We start from the raw sequence: 19067 nt of genomic DNA, 5'->3' as shown, positions 1-19067 counted from the left end.
CACCGTGAGGGGCCCCAGGGTCGAAGCAGATCGAGCGCCGCCCTACGGACCGTGCAGTTGGGACGTTTCCGGCTCCAGTGCTCAGTGTGCCCACCGCACTGCCCCTGCCCAGCGCTGCGCGGGCGGGCCCGAGAAGCACAGTCTTTGTCTACTGAACCCCGAGGCGCCCCCGCCCGCCGCGCCCGAGGCCACGCCCCCAGGCGCGCCCAGCCAATGAGGCTTGGCGGCGGCATCCGGAGCGCGGGGTGTGTCCGCGCCTCGCTTGCCGATTGGTTGTGCTCTGCCCCCCGCCGGGTGCTGAGGCCGGCGGGGCGGGGCGCGCGGTGCGAGGTGAGGCCGGGCAAGCTGGACGCCCGGGGAGGGCTTTTCTAAGATTCGCCACCCAGTCGACACCCCGACCCCACTGCGCGCCCGGAGGCCTTACAGCCCGAGTCCCGAGGAGTAGTAGGACTCAGCCGGCTCGCCCGGCCGGGCCATGGCGCTCGACTTCCTGGCTGGATGCGCCGGAGGTAAGGAGACGACCGGCATGCCAAGCACACAGCCCGCCTGGTACGCGGAGACAGGTGTCTTCTTGACCCTTCTGTGCCCACTGGGCGCAAGGTCTGGGGATCCCGGCAGCACCGCCGCTTGGCCGGAGGCAGGCACAGAACGGGAGGATACGGCGCGCAGCCTACTCATCCTTCCCTTCCCACAGCTGTTCGAGCGAGGCTGGTGACACCGCGCGACCTCCTAGAGGGCTGCCCCGACCCCAGGCGCCCAGTGCTACCAATGCGATGCTTTAAGTTGCTGGAAGGTTCAGGAGAGGAGGAGGCGGTCTACCTAGGGTGGTCAAATCGGTGGTCATGTCAGCCTGACTGGAGAGGAAGCGGAGTGCAGGCCAGGTCTGCCCATGACCCAACGGTGCGGACCTGTTGAACATTTAGTGCCTTTCCTTTTACCTACAGGATTAGTTTATTTATTAAGTATTAAATATAGAGCCTAGTTTAGCCATTGGGATTCCAAGTAAATCAACTCAGTGGCAGTGGTCTGGCTGGCTATGTCAAGGTTGGGTTCAGCTCTGAGGCCCAGACCTGGCTCTTCACCCACCTGTCCTGCGTCTTCACCCACTTGCCTTCGTAGCCCTACCCGGAAAGGTCTCGCCTGGAACCGTGATAGACTGGAGTTGGCCTTAGGTGCGTAATCTGTGCTCTTCCTCCTGGGTGGAGAAGGTCGGTCTGGCAGGATGCCATCCTAAGCAGTGACATGCCCACAAGGTGCTTGGGAACCACCAGACTGTCACCAAGTCTAAGCTGTGGGAAGGTGACTAAGCCCAGAGATTTCCACAAGCTGGTGGGGAATTAGAGACCCCAGCTGTAACAGGACAGGTGAGGGCATCCTCTATGGCTAAGACCCCCAGGGCCAAGGTTCCCTCCATTTGTAGCCTGGTGAGTACAGTGGACCTGGGGAGCATATATTCGCCCTGAGGGCGGGCCTGCTTAGAGACTCTGACCACCCCCACTGTCCCACAAGCTCATGGGCTCTTGCTCAAGTAGCCCTTCCCTGCCTGGGATACCCCATCCATCTTCCCCCAGCCTGTCTCCATTCCCTGTCAGCATTCACACCCAGGGTGCAGAGAGCGCCCAACTTCGTAGAGTACTGCAGGGTGGGCGTGAGGTTTCAGTGAGATGGAGGTCACCTACAGAGTGAGGTTCATCTAACAAGGAAAGGGGGCCTGGGGTGGGAAACACACACTCAACCTCTCTGAAGGGCTAGGACGGCTGTGGGGCAGACAACGATCTGATGGTGCTCCAGGCTTGCCTTCCAGGTTCCCATCACTGCTCAGCTCTGCCAGCTCAGAGTACACTTGCTGTCAGACAAGCTGAGCTCTGAGGCGCGTGGGGATCTGGCCTTCTAAAGTACCGGTCTAGTTCCTTCTGGCTTTGTTCCTTTCTCTTTGAAGGCCAGGATGATGATGGGGCCTCTTCCCAGAGGAGGAATGCACCGTGGGTGTGCCTGAGCGGTCCAGGACACATCCTACCCTGCCTTTAAAATCTCTGAGAGGCACGGCAAATACCCTGACTTGACTGATTTCTGGTAGAAGGGCAGGATTGCCTCTACTCTCTCCGGACTGTGAGAGGACTGGTCTCAAATGTTGAGGCCACAACAGCCCCTGGGTTCCTGATAGGGCATGGGCCAGTGTGACAGAAATGCCAGATCACCAGGTAGTGTCTACGTGGGAAGGGCAGACCTATCATCTCTCTCAGACCTGTGCTGCCGGCACCCCTAGAGCAGTGGTCCCTTCCTGTCCTCAGATAATCGTGGTGTGAGAGCTGCCCTGGTCATGGTCAGTGGCTTTGGAGTTAGCAAATGGGTTCCTTTCTGTTGGGGTGATCCATCTCCGAGGCGGGTGAGGCAGGGCTACCTGGCTCTTCGAGAAACTATAGGTCAAAAGGACATGGGTAGTAGGAAGTGGGAATGCCCAAGCCTGCCAGCTTTCAAACCCCTTGGGGCTTCCCAACAGAAGGGGTGGGTAAGAGGCTTCGTAGACTCGGCAGTGTTTTGGAAGTGGCACAGACTGTTGTTGCTGGCACCTGTGAGCACCTGTTCACAGCTGGGCTCTGCCCTCGGTGGGAAAGGGAGGAAGGCAACACCAGGGCATACCCAGATGCCTAGCATACCAGCCATGGGCGCTAGGCTTTCCAAAGCCCTAAGAGATCCAGATTAGCCTAAGAAAAGACATTCCAGAAGTAGGATCTGTAAATAACCAAAAAGTGCTAAGCAGGGGGCTTTGTGAGGTCCTGGTTCTGCCCCAGCAACCACTAACCAGGAAGTTAAAAAAAACAGGTGAGAATTAGTGGCTCTCCAAGGGAGGAAACAAGGTCCCACTGCCAAAAATGGGTAACGTTGGGAGGATGTGAGGGGCTCCAGGAGGAAGGGAGCCTTCCTGGAGAGATGGTGGCTAGTGAGAATAGATAACAGTGGAAATTTCCCCAGCTTGGAACCGGGCATGAATCTGCAGCTCGAAGGCTGGTGGAGTGCCAAGCAGGGTTGCTTTAAAGAAACAGGCACCCCCTTGGCACCCTCTGGTGACATTTCTAAAGTCCACACATGAAATCTCAGAGGCATCCTGAGAGGACACAGGGAGAGGGTGAGTAGGCTTCTTATCCAGAGCACTGGATATAGCCCAGCAGACTCTAAGCTGAGAGGAGCCGCTGGAAAGAGGCAGCGATGGTGACCTGTGGTGGGTGAGGGGTCAGGGGATGCTTACCTTTTTCCCCTGTGTGAAGAAGGAAGCGTTACTAGAAAGTGTTTCACTGAATTAAAAGGGCGGAACAGGGAAGGTGCAGAGTGAACGGAGGCCAGAGGCCAGTCGATCGCCACAGACACAGGCTGAGTTTGACGCCAGCAGAGTCTGTATAGGGAGGTCCAGGCCAGCCAGCATGACCTAGTGAGACCCCCGTCCTCCAAAAGAAAGAAACGAAAAGACCTGAAGCACAGAGCAGGGTGGGTCTCATAGAAGGATGCAAGGCACAATTCTGGAGATGTTACCTGTGCACTGGCAGGATCTGGGGCCAGCCCTCACAGGACCAGGGCGGTGAGTGGGCAGGAGGCAGCCCCAGGGCACAGCTGGAGCTCGGTTTCCTCACTTCCTGGCTAAGCTCCAGGGATGTACGGCTGTGGCTCCTCTGTCCTGCTTTGCTCGTTTGTAGAATGAGTTCATCATCCTCAGGAACGGGAGCGGGAACGCTAGGATCGGTATGAACCGAGAACGGTGACCAACAGTGCGTACTGTTAATGCTCATTGCCCAACATCAACTGTTGCAGTTAGACACACAGTACTAGCAACCAGAGGAAACATCTTTCCTTCTGTGTTGCTAAGGGAGGAACCCAGGACCTCAGGCACCGTGAGCAAGCACCCCACCTCTGCCCACAGGTCAACCCCAAAGAGGCTCTTTGACAGATGCTCCCAAGAAGTGGAGCTGACTTCTGTTTCTCCTTCTGTGAAATGGAATCACTGGGCTGCAGGGGGTAAGGTGGGGTTGAAGGGGAGTTACCGATGTTCACTACCTGAATGGCACCAAGGAGTGTTCTTAAGCCTTCGAGGAGGGGTGAACCTTGCTCTTGAGGGTGGGGTCTCCGGCAGGCCCTTAAATGGTAAATAAACTGAGTGTGAGTCAGGGTAGTGTGGCTCTTGGGAGGTGTCAGCCAGCAGCAGGCAGTGGGGCCTCACACCATGCTGAAGAGAGGGCAGAGGGGAAAGGGGAGGGAAGAAGAGGGAGAGAGACAGACAGAGACAGAGAGAGAGGTAAAGACACACAGAGAGACAGAGACCAAGATAAACAGAGAGACAGACAGAGACAGAGACAGAGAGACAGAGACAGAGAGACAGAGACAGACACACAGAGAGAGGGAGAGACAGAGAGAGATAGAGACAGAGAGACAGAGATAGAGACAGAGACAGAGAGAGATAGAGAGAGAGACACAGAGAGAAAGAGAAGAGAGAGACAGACACACAGAGAGAGACAGACAGACAGGGAGAGACAGACAGAGAGAAAGACCGAGAGAGACACAGAGAGAAAGGGAAGAAAGAAACAGAGACACACACAGAGAGAGACAGACAGACAGGAAGAGAGAGACAGAGAGACAGAGAGAGACAGAAAGAGAGATAGAGACAGACAGACAGGGAGAGACAGAGAGACAGAGACAGAGAGACAGAGACAGACAGAGACAGAGAGACAGAGACAGACAGAGAGAGACAAAGAGACAGAGAGAGACAGAGAGGGGGGGGGAGGGAGAAAGAAAGAAAAGAGAGAGAGAGTGTGTGTGTTTTCAGGTGAGCAGAGTAAGGCCAAGATGGTGAGTCCCTTTGTGAGCATGCCCAGAAGATAAATAACAGGAGGAAAATGCAAATCCCAGTGATAGGCTAACCTCTCACTCCAACATGCTCAAGAGCCTCTTGTATCAGCCGCTGGACCGGAGCTGTACAGTTAGTTCCCTAGGAGACACATCGTCTCGAGGAGCTACAGGGGAAGAGAAAGGACAAATGCTCTGAGCAAATCAGCTTGTTGGCTGGCTCTCGTTACCAGAGAGGACACTACAGGAATCCCTGGGAGGGGACCACGGGGCCCCCAGGGTCTCATCGGAACCTGGTCAGTCTCTCCTTCCCAGAACCTCACACTCCCCAGGATTCTGCAAAGGTCTGAGGCACTTGGTCACAGGTACCTTTCTCTTCCAGGTGTGGCAGGTGTGATTGTGGGACACCCTTTTGACACAGTCAAGGTGAGTCTATCGTGGAAGCACAGACGTCGGGGACAGGCGAGCAGGGTCTCTGCCCCAGGAACACAGTAAAGGTCACGCCCAGGTTCTGAGTGAAGGCAGGGCCGCTGCTGGCCACCACGGAATGAGCCACCTTACCCTTCCTCCTGGAATTGCATCTTCCCAGAGGCTGAGCTGTATGTTGAGTCCACAGCCAAGACTGACAGAGACTGAGGTACTGATGATGGGCTGGTCTTTTCATCCCTAGGGAGGAAGTCCATCCTTTTCCTGGTGTATAACTAACTCCCTTAGCATCTTCACTGAATTATTATATTATTCTATGAGTTTTGCCTGCGTGTATCGTCTACGTGTCTCGCGTTTGTGCCTGGTAGAAGTGGAATTGGAGGTGGTTGTGAGCCACCGTGTGGATTCTGGGAATTGAGCCCAGAGCGTCTGGAAGAGCCCCCCGGCTGCTGTTAACTGCTGAGCATCTCGTTAACCCCACCCCTATTATAACTGAGAGAAAAGTGAGAGTTGTGAGGTTGTGGAAATATAAGAAACCGAACCCCACTGGGCCAGGTGTGGTAACACCTCGAATTCCAGCCCTGGGGAGAACTGAGAGTTTGGGGCTGCCTTGTGTTAGGAAAGCCTGCCTCAACAGCTGGCTGTGGTAGCAGACACTGAGGTAGAACTTGGGCGTCTAAGGCAGGAGGCTCCAAGCTGGAGGACAGCCTGAGCTGTTCTAGCAAGACCATGTGACAAACACTTGATAAAACCGAGGGGATTGCTCGTCCAGTTGTTAAAGATGGGTGCCTGCCCTGTTTCGAGTGCTGGCCTGAACCTGTGGGGCAGGTCCTCTGGCAGTAAATCCTCTGAGTCACACCTCGATTAACTAGAGCTCCAGGCTCTTAGGATCCCTGGACAGAGGGAAAGGAGACAGACCTACACCCTCTGGCAGAAACCCCATGTGGAAAAGTCTCCTGTGGCTAGAGCTGTAAATGCTCAACTTATTCCCCTGCCATTTCCCCAAGGCCCAGGTGGCCTGTCATTGGCAGGCCCTAGCCCAGACCTGTACTTGGTACAGACACTAAACCGGCTTCTTCTCCACTTGGGTGAGGGAAGAGCTGGAGGCTGAACACATCTCAAGCTGGGTTGAGTTCACTTCCTGGTTCTTCCTCCTCCCCCCCACCCCCAGGGGTTTGTTGGCAAAGAAAGGAGCTCAATTATTCAGAGCTGGGATTTCTTCCAGTGTGGGTGTAAAGGCCTGGCCTCGTGCACCGGCTTTGACCTTACAAAGCTCTGTCCCTGCTCCAGGCCTCCTCTGCTGCTGCCTTAGTACCTGACCTGGGGCCAGACATGGGTGAACTGAGGAGTGAATGAGGTTACTAAAGTCTAGTTGTCCATCACATACCAGGATAATTTGGGTCTGGTTAATGGGGTATTCAGGCTCTGGACAGCACAGACCTGTCACCCCACAGCAGGCATCCCTGGGAGAAGGCCACACACTATACTCTCTTGGCAAGTGGTGGCCCCTGGTCAACTTGTCCACAAAGCAACCCACCATGCCCACATTGTCTGGATACCTTCTCCACATCCCCTTCCGCCCCCCACGAGGCTCGCTCCCATCCACATAGCAGTGCGTTTATATCTCATGATCAAATGTCTTAAACACCTCCCACAGCTTTGTCCAGCCAGTAAGAGCCTTGGATTTACTTCCTCAGTAGGGCACGGTTGCGAGTTAGTTGGGACTAAAGCAGGCCTCTTGGGCGAGAAAGCACTTTTGTCCTGGAAGCCGAAACTCCTCTGAGTTGCTGAGCCCACAGCCACCCCTCTGCAGTTATTCATCCACAGGAGTCACCCCATTGCTCTTGGAGATGTGGAAAGTGATGTGGAAAATCAGTTTGCATGGTTACCCCTCCCCAACTATGGTTGGGCCGCTGGCATTGTGTTCAAGCAAACTGACTATAAAAGGCTGTTGGTTGGCTGGTTGGTTGGTGGTTGGTTGGTGGTTGGTTGATTAGTTGGTGGTTGGTGGTTGGTTGATTAGTTGGTTGGTTGGTGGTTGGATGGTTGGTTGGTTAGTTGGTTGGTGGTTGGATGGTTGGTTGTTTGGTGGTTGGTTGGTTGTTTGGTGGTTGCTTGGTTGGTGGTTGGTTGGTTGGTTGGCTGGTTAGTTGGTTGTTGGTGGTGGGTTGTTGGTTGGCTGGTTGGTTGGTTGGCTCGTTGGTTAGCTGGTTAGTTGTTTGGTGGTTGGTTGTTTGGTGGTTGGTTGGTTGGTGGTTGTTGGTTGGTTGGTTGGTTGGTTGGTTGGTGGTTGGATGGTTGGTTGGTGGTTGGTTGGTGGGTTGGTGGCTGATTAGTTGTTTGGTGGTTGGTTAGTTGGTGGTTGGTTGGCGGCTGGCTGGTTAGTTGGTGGTTGGTGGTGGGTTGGCTGGCTGGCTGGCTGGCTGACTGGTTGGTTGGTTGGTTTTTAATGTGTATAGGTGTTTTGCCTGTCTATATGTATGTGTACCCTGTGTATGCCTGATGCCCATGGAAGCCAGAAGAGGGAATTGTATCCCCCTGGAACTAGAGTTACAGAAGATTTGAACCACAGAGTGGGTGCTGGGAATTGAACCCAGGTCCTCTGAAAGTGGCTGCTCTTAATCACTGAGCTACCTCTCCAGCCCCTTGGTGGTGGTGGGAATCAAACCCAGGACCTTGCACATGCTAGGTAAACCCTCTATCACTGAACTAAAACCTCAGCCCATGCCCGACCCTTTCTGCATCAGGCCTAGGGAGCTTGCGAGCTCTTGAGAACATGATGTGACCTACTTTTCCCCACAGCAGGAACATGGATCCCAAGCCTAGGAGACGCCCCTCTCCTTAGGCCACCATAAAGGCCAGTGTGTATTAAGAGCAGATAAACTCTCAGCAACAAAGAATGCTTTGATATGGAAGAGGTTCTGGGCCACTGGGCCTGGCAATGTCCCCAAGTCCTGGGGTTATTGCCATGGATCCCTAAGGAGGCTGTCACCTGTCTCATGACTCATGGCCATGGTTGTCAAAGGGCTACTAGCAAGAACCAAGCAGGGGGCAGAATAGAGGCCCAGTATCCTATCCTGATGGAGGTTACTGGTGGGACACCATGCTGGGATCCCTTTGGCCTCATCCCCATATGTGATCACAAGAGTCACCTGAGCAAAAGAGCTGGTCCAGTGGTAGTGCAAAAGAGAGACCTCTCCTCCACTTGTCAGAGGTCTCGGGGATTCCCAGCCCTCCCAGCCCAGTGGCAGCGGGCTGTCCTTGTAGCTGTTAGCTTTCAAACACCCAGCCCAGCCCCACCCTGGGATCCTAGGTCACAGGAAGCTATTTGGCTACCAGCCTTGTGCACTGCAGGCCAGGGGAATTGCTTCAGTGTCTCTGCCTGATCCTGCTTACTGGCCCTGCCCTGCAGGTGCGGCTTCAAGTACAGAACACGGAGAAGCCTCAGTACCGAGGGACGCTACACTGCTTCCAGTCTATCATCAAGCAAGAAAGTGTGAGTGGCTGGGTGGGGCAGTTGTAGGGCTGGGGGGCAAGCCCGGAGGTGCTAGAGACTCAGAAAAGGCTCTCAGGGCATCCTTAAGGGGCCATGGCTGTGTGAGTTGATCGCTAGGGTGTCTTGGATGGAGGACTTTGCATCTAACAGAATTCTGCATGCTGCCTGTGAGTAGCCAGGGGGAGGGGCTGCCACTCCTGTGTGGAGGACCCAAGGACAGCGGCTGGGCAACACAAGCAGGGTGGCACCCCTCACCTGATGGCATTTCTGTCTCTGCAGGTGCTGGGTCTCTATAAAGGCCTGGGCTCGCCACTAATGGGACTCACCTTCATCAATGCACTGGTGTTTGGGGTGCAGGGTAACACCCTCCGGGCCCTGGGCCAAGACTCACCACTCAATCAGTTCCTGGCGGGTGCGGCAGCAGGCGCCATTCAGTGTGTCATCTGTTGCCCCATGGAACTGGCCAAGACAAGGCTGCAGCTGCAGGCAGCGGGCCCTGCCCGTGCCTACAAGGGCTCCCTGGATTGCCTGGTACAGATTTACAGGCACGAGGGCCTGCGCGGCATCAACCGGGGCATGGTGTCCACACTCCTGCGGGAGACGCCCAGCTTCGGGGTCTACTTCCTCACTTACGATGTACTGACGCGTGCCATGGGCTGCGAGCCAGGCGACCGCCTGCTGGTGCCCAAGCTGCTGCTGGCGGGCGGCACATCGGGCATCACCTCCTGGCTCTCCACCTATCCCATGGACGTGGTTAAGTCGCGCCTGCAAGCCGACGGGCTGCAGGGAACCCCTCGCTACCGCGGCATCGTCGACTGCATGCGGCAGAGTTACCAGGCCGAGGGCTGGCAAGTCTTCACAAGAGGGCTGGCCTCCACACTGCTACGTGCCTTCCCGGTCAACGCCGCCACCTTCGCCACGGTCACTGTGGTGCTTACGTACATCCGGGGTGAGGAGGATCAGGTAGACAGCGAGGCAGCTCCGGGCACCTCTACCACTCCTGCCGGGCCAGCCCTGGCCCAGCCGTCCAGTCTGTGATCCTGTCTGTCCCACCAACTTTGTTGGTGTGACACAGGGGGGAATATGGCTCCTCCGCCAATCTTCTTGCTCATTGGCCAGTGATGCTAGCCAGTCTACACCCCACTGGCCTCCTATTTTCTTAGCTGTAAAATGGGGACTCTTCCTCATACGGGGTACATTCGGGGAGATCAAGCCTAGCTAAGTCTGCACTCTGCAGACAGCTGCCAGCCAGAATCTTCCGAGCCCAGCACTCCCAGGGGTTATCTCTTGAGCCAACTGTTACAAACCGGCCAAGGACCCACCCGTTCCCCAGATCCTCCATTGACCATGTCTTACCGTTAGGGACAGTGGCAGCACACAATGCTCTGGGCATTGCAGAGCAGCCCTGCCTCCATGGCTAGCTTCTCCACTGCTGCTCCTGAACGGCAGAGCAGGGTCGAGGCCCTGGCACCAAGCTTGTGGACGATTGAGCCAGTGTAGAGCCTGAATGGAAGCAGACAGGCCACTGGCCTCAACGTCTCCACAGGGAAATTGTGTAACAGCTGTGGCAGGACAAAGTCGTCTTACCTCTGAGCCTTAGGCTACCTGTTTGTAGGATGGAGGCCTGGGTCAGCTGATGTCTGGCTCTCTTAGTGCCACCCAGGATTCCCAGTGGTAGGTAGGCAGAGGGTCCAGGAGAACACTGTGGGATCGGCCCATTTCCCAGTAAATGCCATCCTTCTGGGTACTGTCAGTGCCTGTGCCTGTGAAGGCACAGAGGTCTTGGCACCAGTACAGAGTTGCCAGTTTGCACCTGCCTGGGCAGGGGAAACTGAGCTCTGGCTGTCCGTCACCATTGTACTGTCCTCTAAAGGAATAAAGTCGTTTTCCAGTGTGTGAAGCTCCTCTCTGCGTGGTGCAAAGCACTTCATTTCCATCCTAACCCTGGACTCACTGGCTATGATCTATGTCCTTGAAGTTGGCCCACAGGACTTGGAGCAGGTCAATGGTACACCTAGGCCTCCCTGGTCCACATGGTGGGTAAACAGACAGAGGCATGAATCTTGCTTAAGATCACAGGCAGGCCCTTTAGCAAGTAGTGACCATCGTTCCAAAAACTGGAGGGCTACGGTGGGGGACCCATGGAAGAGAAAAGTTGTGGGTGGAACTATCCACCGACTTGGTCAAGTAGTGTGGTCCCCGCTCAGCATCAGGGAGGGCTTCTCGGAAGAGGCCTCCTTCCCCTCCCTGCCACCGTCTCTGCCTCCCATAGCCACCTGGGCCCAAAGGCTTCTATGGAAGCACCCATGTGCCCCAGCTCTTCACCATAGCACCTCTCAGAAGCTAACTACAGCATGCGAAATCACATTTGTTCAGCTTCTAGGGACAGAAGGCCAGAGGGGAGTGTCTGGTTGTCCCTGAGCCTCCGTCTTGGCCTTTCTTCTCTTTCTAGTAAAGGAAAAGAAGTGATGACAGGGAGTAGAGAAGAGGAGGCCTTCCCAGGCTCCTCAGCCTAGTGACTGTCTCTCACGGGCAATCTGGATAGGGGCCTGGGCCACAGGGCACCCAGTGTCCCCATCACCCTCAAAGCCACACACCTGTACTTTCCAGAAAGGTCCTAATGTGACCAAGCAAGACAGGAGTGGGGCAGCCGGCCCCTTCCAGTGCCAGGGCTACAATACATGGACAAGCCCATTGCTTGAGGAGCGGTTGACAGGGGCTGCTCGAGGCTGCCTTGTGGCGTCCTCCAAATTGGTAACCTCAATAGTAGCCCGAAATGGTAGAAGGTGGTAACACCAGAAAGCAACCCCACCCCCACCCCACTGCCGCTGTGAGAGCTGACAAATGGGTTTTCCAATAAGTCTGGACTAAAAGGAGTGGTGGCCGTTAGTAAATTTATCCTGAGTTTTGTTGTGTGCTGGGCGCCCACATGTGCTGTGGAGGACGGGTTTAGAAGACAACTTGTGGGAATTCTCTCCTCTCACCATCCAAGTCCCAAAGACTAAACTCAGACCAATCATCATCACCCTTGGCAGGAAAGCACACTTATCTGCTGGTCCACCTTGTGAGTCCAAACTCGTCTGTCTTGTTTGCTCCTTGACTTGAACTTAATCTTTATAAGTACTATACGAGAGTTTTATTTCCTGTGCTTGAGACACGGGCTTGCTGTGCAGCCCAGGCTGGCCTCAAATGGGTAAGGGTGTGTCACCATACCCAGCTTATGAGGGGTGGGAGGTGACATGCAAAGAACCCAGACTAGGTACGAAGGGAAGTCCCCTAAGCTGGGTCTCTGATTTAAGGTCATCCTCTAGTCCCAGGCCATCTGCAATCTCAGGGCACCACGTCCTGTCCCCAACCACAGAATGGCTGCACTCCATCAAGTGTGGCAGAAGCAACCAGCATCTCGTTCTGTTTGTTTTTAGTACTAGGGGTTGAAACCAGGGTCTTATGCACTCGCTCTCCCGTTGGGCTCCATGAGGGCTTCTCAGACCTCCCACATTTCATTTGGAACTCAAGTCTGTATCAAAGGCAGACCATGAGCTTGAGCTCCTCCTGACAGCCACCAGAGATGCTGGGGTGAACGGCTAGCACCACCAAGCCCCACGCATGTTCTGTTCTTTGCTTTGTACAGGTCTCTCGGGCTGTGGCTAACACTCTTTCCTCAATTCCCAGATTCCCCAGAGCCCTGAAAGACACTGTTCCTTGACTTTCCAATTAAGGTGGTGACTGTCAGTCAGTGATGTTCCTTGGATTAAAGGACTATGGGTGATCCAAGAGCTGTGTGAGAAGACGCAGCCCACCCCTAGAGGTAGAAAGGTGGGAGGATGGCAGTGTGGGTCAAAGGTCTGGTCCTGTGAGGGCTGGAGTCGCATTGCTCTAGGGAATGACAACTTGCAGGTCTGGCTTTTGAGTTACTTCATGTTATAAATGTCACGACCTGGACCTCAGCTACTCGGTTTTGAGTGTAAATGCCAAGAAAGAATGACTTCACATCCTGTTTACACGAGTAAACATCAACTGCCGACACACCAGGAGGCACAAATTGATCATTTATTTGTGCCAATAAAAAATGACCCCTGTGAATATATCGTGTCACATCAGAAACACCGGACATGGAAACTTAACGCTCATACTGGACGGAACCACCTCAACTAAAACGATACAAGGAGCACTGGGCCGGTGAGATGGCTCAGTAAGGAAAGGTATTTGCTGCCAAGGCTGTGAAGCCGAGCTCAATCCCTGGAGCCCTTACAAGTGGAAGAAGAGAATCAACTCCTTCAACTTTCCCTCTGACCTCCACATGCCACACCCGACTCCCCCTCCCACACACCACACTTATATTTTAATGTAAAAAAGTTCTGCAGGGGCTAGAAAGATGGCTCAGCAGTTAAGAGCACTGTCTGCTCTTCCAGAGGTCCTGAGTTCAATTCCCAGCAACCACATGGTGGCTCACAACCATCTGTAATGAGATCTGATGCCCTTTCTGGTGTCTGAAGACAGCTACAGTGTACTCATATACATACATACATACATACATACATACATATATATATATATACATATACATACATACATATGTATATATATACATACATATACATACATACATATGTGTGTGTGTGTGTATATATATATATATATATATATATATATATATATAATATAATCCTTTTAAAAAAAGACTTACATGGCAGGCATACCGACCACCACCTGGCCACTTGTTGTCACCCCCGTGCAGGAAGATGGCCACAGTGAAGGACTTGCCAGAGTCCCCTGATCCTGCTGGAACACAGGCTCCCTTGACGCTACACTCAATCCATTTGAACACACTGGTCTCCAACAGCCCACCTAAGGATCGGTGACTCCTAAGGCTCACCAGCTTCCCAACACCCTCTTCCCCGGATCAGTTCTCTCCCTTCAGGGCAGCCTCACTTAAAACCTCTAACCCTTTCTTGGCTGTTCTGCCATTCCTATAGTGGTGTGAATGTAAAGTGTACTCTGAGTTAGCACTGGTAATTAAGACTAATTAAGGGGACATGTGGCTAGAGAGATGGGTTGAGCCAGGAGTATTTTTGCTCTTGCAGAGGACCTGAGTTTGATTTCTACCATCCTTAACTCCAGTTTCTGGAGATCTGACACCCTCTTCTGACTTCTGAGGGCACCAGGCACGTGGTGTAGACATAAATACAGGCAAAACACTCATAAGTCTAAAATAAATGTCCTAAAAAAAAAAAGACTGAAACAAAACCAAAGGATGGGCAGCCATTGTTTGGCTGCCAAGCATGGTTGGGATTAAAGGTTTCATGTAGCCCAAGTTAGCTTTGCAACATGGTTTCATTTAGCCCAGGCTAGCTTGGAACTCATTTTATAAGCGAGGTTGACTTTGAAGTGATCCTTCTTACAGCTGTCTGGCTGGGCTTAGAGGTGTGGGAAGACACAAATGTGTCTCCTGATGTTTCTTCCGGTGCTAATCCTGGCCCCTGGGTTTTCCTGTGGTCTTGTGAGGAGTGGCTGGGTGCAGTGAGGACTGGGCTCAGACAAGCCTTCCCGTAAAACCAGATTCCAGCATCGACTTGGAGGTTGTTGAGAGGATGTCCTATGCTAAGCTGCTGGTCCTGTAGTGCAGAACTCATTAGTGTTGGACTTGTGCAAGGTACCCTTGCAAGGTACAGAGGGTCAGCAGGTCAAGGCACGGGGCAGATGCTCCCTGCTCTCTAGTCCTGTCTCCCAAAACATTCCTCACTGAGATCTGGGCAGTAGCCTTGCCCCTCAGAGCCAAGGAAAGGAACCTAGCAGGTTTCCAGGTCCTGCGCCACCTGCTTCCTTCCTTTAACTGCACCCATCACTTCCAAGGCTCAGCTTTAATTCAAAGCACTTCCCTGCCCCGGAGCATAGCAGTCCTGGGTGCTGAGACACCTGTCTGCCCTGGAGCATTCTAGGACTCTAGGAACACCTGCCCGGGTGCCCCAAAGTCTCAGTCCCCACCCTGACCCTCTCCTTTGTGAGCTGGGCCCAGCCCAGATCCTACCACTTCCCTGGATAAAACCCAATGCTGCCAGATGAGGAGAGAAACCCCCCAGCTCTGTGAAGACACAAATGTGTCTGTGATGGATGCATTTGGCAGCATACAACGGAGAAGCCAAGGAAGAGGGCAAAGGAGATGGTCAACCCTCTCACAGGGCCACCGAGGACAGCAGCACCCCCCACCCCGACCCCATAAACACCTTGTTCTGTGTAGCCCTGGCTGTCCTGGAACTTGCTCTGTAGACCAGGCTGGACTCGGGATTCAGATTCCACAGATCCACCTGCTTCTGCCTCCGAAAGCGCTGTGATTAAAGTCGTGCACCACCACACAGGGATAACTGTGCACTTTTTCATAGCTCAACCTTTAATGTTTATCTCCCTCAACTAGGTGAAGTACAAGTGGCATTAATGTAGGACCATAAGTTCCTTAAACAGGGTTTGACACAGGCTGGAGAGATGGCTAAGCTGTTAAGAGCACTGTTTGCTCTTCCAGAGGTCCTGAGTTCAATTCCCAGCAACCACATGGTTCACAATCATCTATGACTGGGGTCTGATGCTCTCTTTTGGCATATGGGTATATGTACAGATAAAACACTCATATACCTAAACCTTAAAATAAACAAACAAACCAGGATCTGCTCCTACACACAGAACGAGTCAAGAATGATTCCTCTGTAGGTTGGGGCACAGGCCTGAGTCAAGGCTGAATCTGGAGGGTTACATGGAATAGACCATTTTCCAGTAGGAAATGGGGACCTGCTGCTGGGCCTGACAGTGCAGTCCAGGAACACTTGATTTGGGGCAGATGACCCTGGGGGAGCGGGGCTTCTCTAGTGCGCATAGTGGTGTGCTGCTCTAGCTCAGAAAGGTCCCATGCACTATTTGCAAAGGGCTTCCTTGAATGCAGGTTAGAAGAGTTTATCCCAGGCCAAGGGACCAGAAACCACACAGCGAAAGCAAAAAAGGCCTGTATTTTAAGTGGCCTGTGAAGAGATTTCTGGGCCTGTTTTTTCACTCTTAGCACAAAATGAATGTTCCCCGGTGTTTTCCTGGTTTGGAGATGAAAGCTACACTTACAGGCTGGTCAGTCAGTCAGTCAGTCAGAGGCAGGCCGCCTGGTCTTTGGAAATACCTAGAGACCAGCCCGCTTACCAGCCACAGACGCAGGAACAGATGTTCATCCCGCCTGCCCAGTGCTCTGTGGGTCTCCGCTCTTTTGGGCTTACAGGGACAGGGGCCCTGCCACTTCAGCCACATTATGCCTGCAGCCCCACTTCAGTATTAGTGGGGGCACCTAAGGCTCCAGGGCCCCAGGCAGGCAGAAAAGTGCATTGCTAGCCAAGTCCTGAGGGGTTGTTTTTTTTTTTTTTCCGGAGCTGGGGACCGAACCCAGGGCCTTGCGCTCCCTGAGGGGTTGTTTTTTTAACCAAGTCCATCTTCTGTCTCCTGAATTTCCAGAGGCCAACACAGAGGATCACAAACCCAGGCACACTGTTTGGTGTCTTCCTTGGGAATCCAGAAACCCTCAGAGCAGGTGAGGTAGCTCACCCCAGGCTGAAGGTAGAATGACCCAGCAAAGCGAGGAACAAAAGGAACCACAGGCGTTAAAAAGCTTAACATTAGCGTTTTTTATTGTATTGTATAGAGCCATGTTACACATGCGTGGTGCTTCAAACTGAGTTATGTTTTTCTGGATGCGAAGCCATCTGATGCTTGATGCGGATGCTTTTAAATACTATTGATATTTCTGTGTCTATGATCTATGTGCTAAGGAGAAACCAAGGACAATTCCAGAACAGCAAAGAATACTTAAGAGATGTACATGACACACAATGCAAAGTCCTTGAGCCAGGGCCTATGGGAGCTCCCAGAAAATGAAAACACAACTTTCCTCGCCATTCGCCATTCGTGGACATCAGAGTTTAACAGCTGCTGGCATTATAAAGAGGCGACTCTGGTACTGATGCCTTCTTTCCTCTCTGACGCTGTGTATGGAGTTACCATGTGGCTGCCCAACTCCAAGGTCATTTCTCAGGGTGGCCGAGGGATCTTCTGTCAATATCATCAAACTTGCCACTCTGAGATGTCAAGCAAGGTGCTGCCAACTAACCCGTCAATGGTCTCCAGAACGCTGGCCGGGCACACCTTGTACCAGTCTGGACGGTGCACCCCGCCTGTGACCTACTGCCACTCAATTCCAAAACCTTGACCGTTTTGTCAGGGACGGTGTGACATTTGCTCACATCTGCCACCCACCCCTTCCTATGAAGTCTACATACTGTCCCAGCTGGAGGCTGATCTTCCTGGCGCCATACTGACTAAGTATGCCCAATGATGCCGGTAGCCTTAGCCACACAGCCACCCTCCCCTGCCCAGTACTTGCTCACCTGAAGGCCCTGTACTTGTGACATCTTGAGGCAACCAAGGCATCTGAGCTTACCCTGAGAGTAGTTAACAAGCCCAGTGTCTTGGAGACCCAACCAACCTGGTCAATGCTGCTGGGGTGTGATTTGAAGCACGGAGTAGCTTTTGTTCTGACCAGCCAAAGTAGAGTTTCAAGTGTTGCAAGCAAGCAAGCACATCTGCTTTGGAGTTCTGAGTTCCTATACTCAGCTACAGTGTATCTGTCAGGTCCTGGCTCTAGAAAAGGTCACGCCAACACCAAAGGGCTGCTAGGACAATGCCTTTTAGAAGTCAATCATGGATGGCATCTACTGATAACTCTCCTCATCTCCCTGCTCTCGCCCCAAAGTCCCTGCTCTTGCTGTAGGCTAGATGACAAGAGAATAGAAACAAACAAACAAAACCCACTGAAGACTGACTAAATCATGCTAATTCTGGAGCACAGAGGAAAGGCATAAGTAGTCAAGTCCCCATCGATGGTGGGGAGTGGGCAAAACTTCCTGGGCCACAGATATACATACACTCGAGTCAGTGATCTGAGGGTTGCACCACAGGTGAGTCCTGCAGAGTGGAAAGGTGAGATAGGTGCTAAGCCAGGCCAGCACCATATCCCTGGAGCACCACACACTTCACTGACAGACGGTAGCTAAAACTGCCTAGAAACATGGGCAGGCACTGCACACACCACCCCTTAAGGTCCTACATGCCCAAACTTAGCAAAGCAAGTAGCATTCAGAGGAACCAATGTGTGGAAACCAAATCGGGGGGCGAGGTAGGGGAGTGGAGTCTTGGTTTTCCTCAGTCCCTCAGGTCTGGAGTCTGGGCACAGGACCTGCACAGAACCAGCAGTGTGAGCTCAGCATCTCTGTGGGAAATAAACATCACTCTGGCATGACAGCTCTGTGTACAGATAACAGATAATATGCCCCCAACCGCACTACCAAAGAGGGGCGAATAACAAATTTAAAAGTAGAAAATAAGATCTTATTGGGTGTAAACTTAGTCTCTGGAGTTTTTACATTACATTTGCTAGAACATGCATTTATTTCTGCTCAGATGTAAGAAAATATGTCTATCGGTATTACTTACAAATCAGATTAAGTGTCTAGACAATGGACTCACTGTTAGAACACCATTTCCAATTTAGTAAATTACATCTATAACAAAACTATAAACTCTAACAAGCAAAATGGGTTTCAGCCAAAGCCAATGAGAAGCAGCTTTCTTCTAGCCGCCGCCGTGTCAGTTCCCTACACCGCTGCCCTAAGCGAGGACCTGCACACCATGCTGTCTTTGAACCCCCAGATGAACTCCTAACGGAAGTTAACTGCACACTGAGAAGACAATGCCAACACAGAAAGGGCGAAGACGATGATGACTGCTCCCCTCAGAAAGGGACAGAAGAGATGGCCGAGGGGAATCTCCCAAGGAATCAAGGCACAGAGGATGAGGCCTCGCTCTACACGTGGGCCTGACTCGCAGGGGGCTGGCAGGCCATTCCGCAGCACAGGTCTGCTCTGCTGTGGAGCCTTGGGCAAGGGTCTTGAGGTGCCAGGGTCAGGCTCGAGGGTAGCACAACACTGGGTAAGGGAGGGCAACGTGGCTCTGGCCTCCTACTGCAGGGCATTTGGGAGGGCTCAACCTGATGGTAGGGAGCGAAGGCCTGGGTGCTCACAAAAGCACAGTGGGGAGCTCCGCCCAGGCCTGGTAGAGTTACATGGGCACTTGGCTCCGAAGGGGCCCCTTTAGGCTTAAGCCCTCCTGACTGCCAGGCATAGCAAAGCCTGCCTCCAGCACACGGCTGGGTCTGCTGATGCGCTCAGTCCCAGCAACTACTCACTGGATCAGATTCTGGACAAATAAAACAAGTATCCCAAGTTACCAT

At 53.1% G+C, this 19067-nt stretch overlaps 1 protein-coding gene across 3 annotated transcripts; it reads left to right on the top strand.

The window, feature by feature from the left end:
- The first annotated feature begins 294 nt into the window (after nt 1–294).
- Nucleotides 295–10660, top strand: Slc25a29 (solute carrier family 25 member 29). Of its 3 annotated transcripts, none has more exons than XM_032908413.1 (4): nt 295–509; nt 5216–5259; nt 8672–8755; nt 9035–10660. In XM_032908413.1, the coding sequence occupies exons 1-4, from the start codon at nt 476–478 to the stop codon at nt 9791–9793; spliced, it is 921 nt and encodes a 306-aa protein (XP_032764304.1). In that variant the 5' UTR covers nt 295–475; the 3' UTR covers nt 9794–10660. The 3 variants fall into 3 exon arrangements, with proteins under 3 accessions (XP_032764304.1, XP_032764305.1, XP_032764303.1); XM_032908414.1 differs by lacking the exon at nt 295–509 and adding an exon at nt 5107–5129; XM_032908412.1 differs by lacking the exons at nt 295–509; nt 5216–5259 and adding an exon at nt 5319–5470.
- The last annotated feature ends 8407 nt before the right edge of the window (nt 10661–19067 follow it).

The sequence above is a fragment of the Rattus rattus genome, chromosome 7 (assembly GCF_011064425.1).
Source record: "Rattus rattus isolate New Zealand chromosome 7, Rrattus_CSIRO_v1, whole genome shotgun sequence".
Taxonomy (NCBI): Eukaryota; Metazoa; Chordata; class Mammalia; order Rodentia; family Muridae; genus Rattus; species Rattus rattus.
The sequence above is the reverse complement of the archived record's forward strand: the minus strand, read 5'-3'. Positions and strand labels throughout refer to the sequence as shown.